At 44.6% G+C, this 12,404-nt stretch overlaps 1 protein-coding gene across 8 annotated transcripts in view; it reads left to right on the top strand.

Moving 5' to 3' along the window:
• adad2 (adenosine deaminase domain containing 2) overlaps window positions 1-10,843 on the top strand; it is a 40,654-nt gene extending 29,811 nt beyond the window's left edge. For 5 of the 8 annotated variants that reach the window (XM_035779941.2, XM_035779942.2, XM_035779940.2 and 2 more), the window contains 8 exons: window positions 472-954; window positions 1,420-1,560; window positions 1,732-1,882; window positions 2,129-2,296; window positions 9,537-9,751; window positions 9,848-10,085; window positions 10,279-10,411; window positions 10,629-10,843. In XM_035779941.2, the coding sequence (XP_035635834.1) occupies window positions 492-954; window positions 1,420-1,560; window positions 1,732-1,882; window positions 2,129-2,296; window positions 9,537-9,751; window positions 9,848-10,085; window positions 10,279-10,411; window positions 10,629-10,739 (1,620 nt within the window). In that variant the 5' untranslated portion in view covers window positions 472-491 and the 3' untranslated portion in view covers window positions 10,740-10,843. Of the gene's footprint in view, window positions 1-3; window positions 168-471; window positions 955-1,419; window positions 1,561-1,731; window positions 1,883-2,128; window positions 2,297-9,536; window positions 9,752-9,847; window positions 10,086-10,278; window positions 10,412-10,628 lie in introns of those variants that run through there. The other 3 variants (XM_035779938.2, XM_035779937.2, XM_035779936.2) reach the window with 3 other exon arrangements.
• The last annotated feature ends 1,561 nt before the right edge of the window (window positions 10,844-12,404 follow it).

Genomic DNA, 12,404 nt, shown 5'->3' with positions numbered 1-12,404 from the left:
CAGCTAGAACCTTTTAATATGAAAGTAACACGCTATGTCACTAATTAATTGAAAGATTCACGGTTGCTATGCATTAGGAAGCCAAACAAGGCTTGTTACAAGTTGTCATTACAGAACTCTTGTGCATATCACGAAAGTGAGTTTATCCTGCTGGATAAGAAGGACAGGTAAATTGTTTAGCTTGCAAATTCACTAACCTGTTGGATAAGGTCAGGTGAATCGTTTGGCTTGCAAATTCAGTAGAGAGAACATTTCGACCTATCTTGCTTCACTAACTTAACTCAGTTAACGTTGCTAGTTCTTTTTTTTTATGTGGTTCCTGTAATGTCCAAGGACGATTAATAACAGTTCCGACCTAGCTCACTTTCGTTATATGGGCATTCATCGTGCATTGATCATATAGGGCTGTAGTCAGAGAAATCCTGTCCTAACTTGGCTGATGTGTTAAGTATTTTTGGCGTTACCTTTCAGTCTACAGCAGGTCTCATACAATGGTGGACCATAACGTTGTGAACAAGCGGCTGCCGAGAATGGCGGCCTCTCTGCTGAAGCGTTTTCCCTCAGAGGGCGAGCCGGGTATGGGGATGCACCACCGGATCAGCAGCAGCAGTGGTGGGGCCATGGGGCGAGATTTCGACTGTGATGTCGATGACCCTCTGGGCTTCGACAAAACCCTATGTATCGATGGTGGTGTTTCCAGGAGCCCAAACCTGCTGGGGCCGTTGCTGACAGAAGACTGCATGCCTGTCGAGAGGTCATCTTCCCCCAGGCTCCCTCTGCAGGGACACAGGTTGATGCCAGCTGACCTGGAGGATTTTAGCGATGACTGTAATGGGTACTCTCTCCCTGGCACACCGCCCCGGTCCGAGGGGGACATCAGCTTCCTCAAACAAGGGGTCCTGGACCAGTTGGACAACCTGGAGAGGAGCCCCAAGAGAGGCAAGCGGGTTGGAGGTGGGTGAGGGGCCAAGTGTCCCTTGTAAAAGAGGTCTTCTGACCTCAATGGGACTTCCTGGATAAATAAAATTGAGGGAACAGGCTACTTTCTCTGTAAAGGCACACATAGTTAAAGAGATACTTCAGGATTTTGGCAATGGGGCCCTTTATCTACTTCCCCATAATCAGATGAAATTGTGGATACCATTTTTATGTATCAGTGTCCAGTATGAAGGATGTTAGAGGTAGTTGCGCTAACACTGGAAGTCTATGGGTATCTGTATGCTATCAGATACTCTTAGACTTCCAGCGATTGCGCTAACGCCAGTTAGCATTGGCTCGCGAAATCTCTAACTTCCTTCATACTGGACACAGAGACATAAAAATGTTATCCACGAGTTCATCTGACTCTAGTTAAGTAGCTAGATAAAGAGCCTCGTTGCTAAAAATCTTTAGAAAGAATTTAATGAACATCTCCTCTAGCTGTGTTTCCAGTGGGTTACACAGACTGGCATAAACATCGAATGGCAGCAGTGTGCAGCGAGAGGTTTGAGCGCCTCCTGAGGGAGTGTCCAGAGTTCCATAGCTGCAAAAGCCACCTGGCTGCCTTTGTCCTAGAGAGAGGTGAGTTCTCCCATACTGCTCACTATAGGTTTCATTCCAGACCCAAAATAAGAATACGCCCCAAAATATGACCCGCTGCATTTTTCACATTGGGTAAACGTATACTCAGTGTGAAACACTGTTCAGCCTAATCTTACATCAACAGTGTGTGTTTATGGGGTGTATCCTCAGAGATGATTGACACCGGGGGCCAGTCCTGTGAGCGCTATGAGGTGGTTGCATTGGGCACAGGCCAGTCGAGCTACAGCGGCTGGCTTTGCTTCAGTGGCACCGTGGTGCATGACTGTCATGCCATCGTCATCGCCAGACGGGCTCTCCAAAGGTAGACTACGTCCTGGTCATGTTCATTAGGCACCAAATGGAATAAACAAACTAAAACAGGGAGGGATTACCTGGACTTGTCCAATTTGAAACGCTAATTTTTCTTTTCCGTTTTCCATTGTGCCCTAATGAACACAACCCTAATAGGATCCCTCTGATAATCCATTGTCTTCTCTTTTTGAGTTCAGCGTTGCCATTATTACTGGATATCAGGAAATAATGTTAATATTCCTTTTTTTATGTACAGGTATTTGTTCAAGCAGCTGCTGCTATTCTTCAGCCACGACCCCAAGCACAAGGAACGCTCCATCTACCAGAGCACTACCGACAGCCACCTGCTCCAGCTCAAGCCCCATATTTACCTGCACCTCTACACCAACCAGACCCCGAAAGGCGCCGCTCAGTGCATCCTCATGTAAGTGTGTTGTTCAAGTCAAAGTGTGTGTGTATACATTTTTGGGTACTGTATATGTGGGTCTTTCTATAAGCTAGTGTACCAGTGACCATTTCCTACACAGTACAACTTGATACAGCTGCTGATAAGTCATTTATAATAATCTGCCTTTTTTTTTTCATGTCATTACATTAAGATATAAAGGGGATCATAACTATATTCAATCAAATTCACAAGTTTAACCTGTTATCATGGTTGGTGTCTTGAAAGATTTGTTAAACATTGTGACGTAAAACAACTTTTCTGTCCTTGTGTTTATGGCAGTGTAAGTTGTCCTTATATCATATTAGGCATTAATCAGCTAAATTAGACATTGAACTTGAACCTTGTAAGAATCCTGGATCTAGCTGTCAGTTTCTTTTGTATGGAGATCTCAGAAATGCAGTGTAACTAACATGGGGGTAGGCAACCCTGGCCCTGATGTTTTTGGTTTAACAGACCTGGAAGACCAGGTGTATTGAACTTAGGCAATCACTGAACTGATCAATTATCTCAGTCGGTCAGGTGTGGTACCTAGTTGGAACAAAATCCTGTGGCTGTTCAGGAATAGGGTTTCCTTCACACTGACCTAACATTTTGTGTCTACTTATGTTACGGGGTGAAAACAGTTTATGGGCACACAAATACAAAATCGAATGCTTCTAACCGAAAAGGTTACCTTACCTTGATACTTAAATTGATACGGTCAGTAACGTGGTTCTTAAATAATTATGCATAATACTTGTTGGATGTGCAGGCACTTTATTCCAGCTGGTTAGTTACTCCTTGATATTTTCACACCTCATCTGCTCCAGGAAGGAATTTTCTTAATGACAGTCAAGTGACAAACAGCTGTTGTGATAGGCTGTTGTTGCATCGCATGCACTAAGTGCTGGAAAAAAGGTATTCACGAGTAAATGTCCAGAATATTTTGGTATATCATGTGTTACTCCGGTGAAGACAGTAGTGATTGGATCCACGTTGATCTATATCCCTAGTGAATTGATGTTGATCATCTGTAGTCTGCTTGATTTACAGCAGGATCTCATTAGATTTAACAGGAAAGCATTAAGGTAACAAATTCATATTTTCATATGTATTTGTGCCTCGGATTGGACAGTCTGCAGTGCTTAATTTTGTAGGATAGGCTATTGCGCAACACCCAATGCGATTCCTATACATTTTTCAGGATATAATGACAACAAATTACATGGCCTAGTGGGCTTATTCACAATATGATCTGGTAATGAAATAACATGACTAATACATGTCTTCCACGTTAGACCTGCAATTTTAAACAATACAAGGGCCTTAAAGTAGCCGACTTGAAAATCAAGTACTGGAATAGGCTGACCCTGAAAATCAGACATTTCCTCAACTTGGTGCGTGAAAAGTCCTTGTTGTTATTGTAGCCAATTTATAAGTTCTCCTGCTCCCTTAATTTTCTATCAGATTTTGTGAGAGATGTGGCTCCTTCACTTCAATTGTAGGGTGGTGCGTTTATTTTGAGGATGACAACTTCTAATGTTGGCGTCAACTTGGCTTTCCAATACAAATCCTTCTATTAAAAAATTAACCTGGGTTTTGGTCACCTTCCCAATATAAAAACAACGATGGTGAGATTAATGCTACCGCTATGCTTGGCTTTATTACTTGTGCCTGCGTTGGCCACATAGGCTAGAGAAAAATCTATTTAGTCAGGCAATGTCCACATTATTCTCATATTTTAGAATGTAATAATAAATTGAATATCAATGTCCTGGCAAAAAAAGTGGTAATGGCCTACTTTTTTTTTTACACTTTGGGGGCGGGGGGGTTCTATATTAGGCCCTATATGTACAATTATATAAATGACACAATTGTATATATTGAGGTCCTTGATAATTAAAATGAAGTTCTTGAAAAAATCCCTGGAAGTCCTTGCTTCAGAAAGTATTCATACCCATTGACATATTCCCCATGTTGTTACAGCCTGAACTCAATGTATTAAATAGGTTTTTTTCTCACCCATCTACTCACAATACTCCATAATGACAAAGTGAAAACATGTTTTTAGACATTTTTGCAAATGTATTGAAGTGAAATACAGAAATGTATAATTTACATAAGTATTCCTACCCATGATTCAATACATGTTACAATTGCCTTTGGCAGCGATTACAGCTGTGAGTCTTTCTGGGTAAGTCTCTTAGAGCTCTGTACACCTGGATTGTACAATATTCATACATTATTCTTTAAAAGATTGTTCAAGCTCTGTCAATTTGGTTGTTAATCATTGCTAGACAGCCATTTTCAAGACTTGCCATTGATTTTTCAATCTGATTTAATTCAAAACTTTAACTCGGCCACTCAAACAAAAACATTCGATGTTGGTAAGCAACTCCAGTGTATATTTGGCCTGGTGTCAATGTCTAAGAGACTTTTTTTTTTAACTTCCGGGTTGGAGCGAGCGGTCGCATTCGCACTTCGGTCCGCAGGTAGTATAACTTTTCATTACATTTCATTACATTTCATTATAGTACAACGGTTTGATTTGTCTAATCTTAGCAATTTCTTCTTAGCTAGCTACATAGCCGTCTTTGTATCAAAGATAATTGCGTAATTATCGTATTTCGTCGTCCTAACGTAGTCTACACTGCTATCTGCCCAGCAGCTAGCCAGCTAGCAAACGTCTACCGAATAGCAGCACTGTAGAAACTATTACACTCAACTGAACGACTTGATTAGTGTAGTGTTGTCTTTGCTGTCTTCGTATCCAAGATAATTGTGTAGTGTAGAGTGTGTAGTCTTAGAGTGATTATCTTAATTTACCGAGGTTAGCTAGCCAGCTATTTGTCGTCCTTAACGTAGGAGACACTGCTAGCTAGCCAACAGCTAGCCAACGTCTACTGAATAGAACTTCCCACTCAACAACCCGGTCGCATTCCGCTTCGCTCCACAGGTAGTATCACATTTTCATTTCATTTCATTACAGCACAACGGTTTGATTTGTTTGATCGTAGCTAGCTACATAGCTAGCTACATAGCCGTCTTTGTATCAAAGATAATTGTGTAGTCTAGAGCGATTTTCTAGGTTAGCTAGCCAGCTATTGTCGTTCTTTTAACGCAACGTAACGTAATCAACACTGCTAGCTAGCCAGCTAGCCCCCGAATAGCAGCACTGTAGAAACTATTACACTCAACGGAACGACTTGATTAGTGTAGTGTCAACAACGCAGCCACTGCCAGCTAGCCTACAAAGTCAACAACGCAGCCACTGCCAGCTAGCCTACAAAGTCAACAACGCAGCCACTGCCAGCTAGCCTACTTCAGCAGTACTGTATCATTTTAATCATTTTAGTCAATAAGATTCTTGCTACTTAAGCTTAACTTTCTGAACATTCGAGACGTGTAGTCCACTTGTCATTCCAATCTCCTTGCATTAGCGTAGCCTCTTCTGTAGCCTGTCAACTATGTGTCTGTCTATCCCTGTTCTCTCCTCTCTGCACAGACCATACAAACGCTCCACACCGCGGTAGCCTCTGGAACTGCCGATCTGCGGCCAACAAGGCAGAGTTCATCTCAGCCTATGCCTCCCTCCAGTCCCTCGACTTCTTGGCACTGACGGAAACATGGATCACCACAGATAACACTGCTACTCCTACTGCTCTCTCTTCGTCCGCCCACGTGTTCTCGCACACCCCGAGAGCTTCTGGTCAGCGGGGTGGTGGCACCGGGATCCTCATCTCTCCCAAGTGGTCATTCTCTCTTTCTCCCCTTACCCATCTGTCTATCGCCTCCTTTGAATTCCATGCTGTCACAGTTACCAGCCCTTTCAAGCTTAACATCCTTATCATTTATCGCCCTCCAGGTTCCCTCGGAGAGTTCATCAATGAGCTTGATGCCTTGATAAGCTCCTTTCCTGAGGACGGCTCACCTCTCACAGTTCTGGGCGACTTTAACCTCCCCACGTCTACCTTTGACTCATTCCTCTCTGCCTCCTTCTTTCCACTCCTCTCCTCTTTTGACCTCACCATCTCACCTTCCCCCCCCTACTCACAAGGCAGGCAATACGCTCGACCTCATCTTTACTAGATGCTGTTCTTCCACTAACCTCATTGCAACTCCCCTCCAAGTCTCCGACCACTACCTCGTATCCTTTTCCCTCTCGCTCTCATCCAACACTTCCCACACTGCCCCTACTCGGATGGTATCGCGCCGTCCCAACCTTCGCTCTCTCTCCCCCGCTACTCTCTCCTCTTCCATCCTATCATCTCTTCCCTCTGCTCAAACCTTCTCCAACCTATCTCCTGATTCTGCCTCCTCAACCCTCCTCTCCTCCCTTTCTGCATCCTTTGACTCTCTATGTCCCCTATCCTCCAGGCCGGCTCGGTCCTCCCCTCCCGCTCCGTGGCTCGACGACTCATTGCGAGCTCACAGAACAGGGCTCCGGGCAGCCGAGCGGAAATGGAGGAAAACTCGCCTCCCTGCGGACCTGGCATCCTTTCACTCCCTCCTCTCTACATTTTCCTCCTCTGTCTCTGCTGCTAAAGCCACTTTCTACCACTCTAAATTCCAAGCATCTGCCTCTAACCCTAGGAAGCTCTTTGCCACCTTCTCCTCCCTCCTGAATCCTCCCCCCCTCCCTCTCTGCAGATGACTTCGTCAACCATTTTGAAAAGAAGGTCGACGACATCCGATCCTCGTTTGCTAAGTCAAACGACACCGCTGGTTCTGCTCACACTGCCCTACCCTGTGCTCTGACCTCTTTCTCCCCTCTCTCTCCAGATGAAATCTTGCGTCTTGTGACGGCCGGCCGCCCAACAACCTGCCCGCTTGACCCTATCCCCTCCTCTCTTCTCCAGACCATTTCCGGAGACCTTCTCCCTTACCTCACCTCGCTCATCAACTCATCCCTGACCGCTGGCTACGTCCCTTCCGTCTTCAAGAGAGCGAGAGTTGCACCCTTCTGAAAAAACCTACACTCAATCCCTCCGATGTCAACAACTACAGACCAGTATCCCTTCTTTCTTTTCTCTCCAAAACTCTTGAACGTGCCGTCCTTGGCCAGCTCTCCCGCTATCTCTCTCAGAATGACCTTCTTGATCCAAATCAGTCAGGTTTCAAGACAAGTCATTCAACTGAGACTGCTCTTCTCTGTATCACGGAGGCGCTAAAGCTAACTCTCTCTCCTCTGCTCTCATCCTTCTAGACCTATCGGCTGCCTTCGATACTGTGAACCATCAGATCCTCCTCTCCACCCTCTCCGAGTTGGGCATCTCCGGCGCGGCCCATGCTTGGATTGCGTCCTACCTGACAGGTCGCTCCTACCAGGTGGCGTGGCGAGAATCTGTCTCCTCACCACGCGCTCTCACCACTGGTGTCCCCCAGGGCTCTGTTCTAGGCCCTCTCCTATTCTCGCTATACACCAAGTCACTTGGCTCTGTCATAACCTCACATGGTCTTTCCTATCATTGCTATGCAGACGACACACAATTAATCTTCTCCTTTCCCCCTTCTGATGACCAGGTGGCGAATCGCATCTCTGCATGTCTGGCAGACATATCAGTGTGGATGACGGATCACCACCTCAAGCTGAACCTCGGCAAGACGGAGCTGCTCTTCCTCCCGGGGAAGGACTGCCCGTTCCATGATCTCGCCATCACGGTTGACAACTCCATTGTGTCCTCCCAGAGCGCTAAGAACCTTGGCGTGATCCTGGACAACACCCTGTCGTTCTCAACTAACATCAAGGCGGTGGCCCGTTCCTGTAGGTTCATGCTCTACAACACCCGCAGAGTACGACCCTGCCTCACACAGGAAGCGGCGCAGGTCCTAATCCAGGCACTTGTCATCTCCCATCTGGATTACTGCAACTCGCTGTTGGCTGGGCTCCCTGCCTGTGCCATTAAACCCCTACAACTCATCCAGAACGCCGCAGCCCGTCTGGTGTTCAACCTTCCCAAGTTCTCTCACGTCACCCCGCTCCTCCGCTCTCTCCACTGGCTTCCAGTTGAAGCTCGCATCCGCTACAAGACCATGGTGCTTGCCTACGGAGCTGTGAGGGGAACGGCACCTCAGTACCTCCAGGCTCTGATCAGGCCCTACACCCAAACAAGGGCACTGCGTTCATCCACCTCTGGCCTGCTCGCCTCCCTACCACTGAGGAAGTACAGTTCCCGCTCAGCCCAGTCAAAACTGTTCGCTGCTCTGGCCCCCCAATGGTGGAACAAACTCCCTCATGACGCCAGGACAGCGGAGTCAATCACCACCTTCCGGAGACACCTGAAACCCCTCTTTAAGGAATACCTAGGATAGGATAAGTAATCCTTCTCACCCCCCTTAAAAGATTTAGATGCACTATTGTAAAGTGGCTGTTCCACTGGATGTCATAAGGTGAATGCACCAATTTGTAAGTCGCTCTGGATAAGAGCGTCTGCTAAATGACTTGCATGTAAATGTCTGCTTTTTATTTTTACCCATCTACCAATAGGTGACCTTTGCGTGAGATTGGGAAGCATTTGTTTGAATCTGTGTTTGAAATTCACTGCTTGACGGAGGAACTGCACAAATAATTGTATGTGTGGAGTACAGAGATGAGGTAGTCATTCAAAAATCATGTTAAACACTATTATTATTGCACACAGAGTGAGTCCATGCAACTTATGTTACTTGTTAAGCAAAGTTTTACTCCTGAACTTATTTAGGCTTGCCATAACAAAGGGGTTGAATACTTATTGACTCAAGATATTTCAGCTTTTCATTTTTAATTACTTTGTAGACATTTCTAAAAACATATTTCCTCTATGACATTAGGGATATTGTTTGTAGGCCAGTGACACACAATGTACATTTAATCCATTTTAAATTCAAGCGGTAACACAACAAAATGTGGAAAAAGTCAAGGGGTGTGAATACTTTCTGAAGGCTCTGTATAGTCCTTGGCCTATATTGTTGGATAGGTGGAGTCATGGGTCAATTAGCATATATTCACTTTTACTTCCCTAAGTATACATGTGGAACTGCATGAAAATAATTTTTTGTTTCAAACCATTTAGAATTTTTAATCCAAATGTCACACGTCGGCCCCATTTATTTATAGGAAGACCTAAGATGATCGGTACTTGGAGTAATATTATTTGACAATATATCAATTCTCTCTTGATACTCTAATGTATCGATTCCCCCCACCCCCATCTCTTTTAACTATGTCCTGTACATACTCTTATCTGTCTCCCCACAGGAAGTCTCTAAGCAGCAGCTACTCCTCTCTGAAGCTGCAGTGCCACGCCAAGGGCTCCCTGATTCCTGTGGCCTTCCTCCACCCCAGTGTGTGGGGCGCCCGCGTCTGCTGCATGTCTGACAGCGACAAGCTGTGCCGCTGGACTGTCACTGGGATTCAGGGCGCGCTGCTGAGCCACTTCGTCCAACCACTGTACATCACCAGTGTGGTGCTGGGTAAACATTTTGCAACTGAAAAAAGCCAATGGCTTTAAAATTTAAAAAAGACCCACAGAAATGAAAAACTTAGATATACTGGTCTCTATTATTCAGGTGACTCCAGCCAGTACTCAGAGAAGGTGTCGGAGACGATCAACAAGCGCCTGGGCGAGGGGGGCTGGGAGGAGCTGCTGGCCCCGCCATTCAGCAGGAAGCGGATTTTCTTCATCAGCAGTGAGGGGGTGGGGCCTCCAATCAGCCCTGCCCACTGCACAGACCTCAGCATCAACTGGTGCCTCGGGGACGCCAGCATCGAGGTCCTAGACAGCACCAATGGCTTCACTGTGGACGGGTATGTCAGAGCAGAGCAGGTCCTGGGATGTTGGTTATATCAGGGCAAAGGACACAGAACTGAGGCCTGTTCAGTAGGGTGCAATCTTACAGAATACATTCTACTACTTACTAGATATAGATTAGTACTTTTGACATCTGCATTGTGGTACCTCAGGGATGGTAATGTTTTTAGTCTTCTCTCTGTCCCTCAGTTCCCCGTTTGTGAGTGGCTCTGGCTTCTCCAGCAGGCTGTGCAAGAGGGCCCTCTACAGTAACTTCCGTAAAATTGCAACTCTGGGAGGATACCGCTGCCTACAGGATCTCCCCACGTACCACAGTGCCAAAGTATGTGTATGTGTGTGTGTGTGTTAATTGCTAATCATTGAAAATGTAACCTGAATTGTATAAGCTACTCTCAGTTTGAATGAACATATTTATAATTGGCAGGGATGTGTCATTTATCATGTAATGCTGGATTATTTGACTTTTTTTGAAGGTATGAATGTGAGCCATTGATATATGTACTCTGTGGTGAATGATTTGTGTAACCTTGTTGTTGCAGGTGGAGGCTCACTCCTACCAGAATGCCAAGACCGTGGTCAACCAGCAGTTCCTGTCCAACAACGCAGGTCCATGGAACTCTAAACACCTGGTGGACAGCTTCAGTCCCTGAGCCCCTCAGAGTGGAGGGTGGCACGGGGGACCATTAAGGGTTTCTTTTGAAGGACAGAAGCGGTTGGAGTCTGTTACTTTCTGCATTAAAGGTATTCCCCCTGAGTTTTCCTATGTTCAAATAAGCAGTATTGCACACTCTGTGTGCCAAGTTTGACAGGTATGTCTCCCTATTCTGTTTTCATCAAGTATTCAATAATGTGCAAAATAAAGAGAACTCTGAAGTTAATCAGATTTAAATCTTGAATTAAAGGTGTTGGCAAAAAGTTGCATTGTTAGGGCTATAACCTAGATGGCTCACATTGTCAGGCTGGTGTGCTATTTTAGCAATGAGCATAATCCTGTAGCCTAATGGATGTAGTAGCATAGTGGCTAGGCTATAGATGGCTGAAGCATGGGGTTGCCCATCTTTATTTGTTTAGGCTACCCCAATGGGCTGATCATTAGCTAGATCAAACTCAAGTGTTCAGAATTTTGGCTTCGATACCAATACCAGCTTAGTGGAATGATACTCCATACCATATCAGTACCACTGTCGGAAAAATGCCTTAGTAAAATATACAGCAGTGTTCCTGTATAAAACATGTGGTCAACTCTATTTGGAGAGCTAGGCCACTGGGTATGCAGCCTTTTGATCCAGCACTACTCAAACACATCGGAGTACGCTTAACAAGGTTCTGTTGAGTTGTAGATTCTGGTGTGTTGGCGTAGGGCTGGAACAAAAGTCTGCACACCCAGTAGCTCTCCTTGGAGGTATTATGCTGTAACATTAGCATACAACAAAAAAGTCTAATAAAATGAATCCCTCTTTCAATGAATAAGGTATAAAATGGCTATACTTCAAAGCAAGGTAGCTAAACAGGAGGGCTTGACTGACTTTATCCAGTCCAAAGTAAGACATTAAAATACACAAAACAAAAATAAAAACGCAATATGTAAAGTGTTAGTTTCATGAGCTGAAATAAAATGTTCCATATGCACAAAAAGCTTATTTGTCAAATTCTGTGCACAAATATGTTTACATCCCTGTTGGTGAGCATTTCTCATTTGCCAAGATAATCCATCCACCTAACAGGTGTGCCATATCAAGAAGCTGATTAAATAGCATGATCATTACACTGGTGCACATTGTGCTGGGTAAATTAAAATGTCACGCAATGCCACAAAATTACTTCGGTAAGAGGATGGCGAAGTCACTGTCCGTAATTTTCTGTTTATCGACCCAGCTCTAGTTAGTGTTGTCGTCGATCAAAATGTATAGGCAAGGTTGGGTATGTTTCTTTCTAAATATAATCCGTTAGTTACCTGTCCGAAATTGTAATCAGTAATGTAACTTTTGGATTACCCAAACTCATTAACGTAATCGGATTCCATTACTTTTAGATTACTTTCCCCTTAAGGGTTATTAGAAGAAGACAAAACTGTATGCTATCAATTGAATGACATCTATTACAGGATAAATCAATGGTGAAGTTTACATAGCTGGCCATACACTACCATTCAAAACTTTGTGGTCACTTAGAAATGTCCTTGTTTTTTAAATGAAAGCACTTTTTTTTGTCCATTTTAAAATAACATCAAATTGATCAGAAATACAGTGTAGACATTGTTAATGTTGTAAATGACTATTGTAGCTGGAAACGGCAGATTCTTTTTGTGATTAAAA

This window comes from Oncorhynchus keta, chromosome 11 (genome assembly GCF_023373465.1).
Source record: "Oncorhynchus keta strain PuntledgeMale-10-30-2019 chromosome 11, Oket_V2, whole genome shotgun sequence".
NCBI classification, from domain to species: Eukaryota; Metazoa; Chordata; class Actinopteri; order Salmoniformes; family Salmonidae; genus Oncorhynchus; species Oncorhynchus keta.
This window is presented reverse-complemented; position numbering and strand designations above follow the sequence as displayed.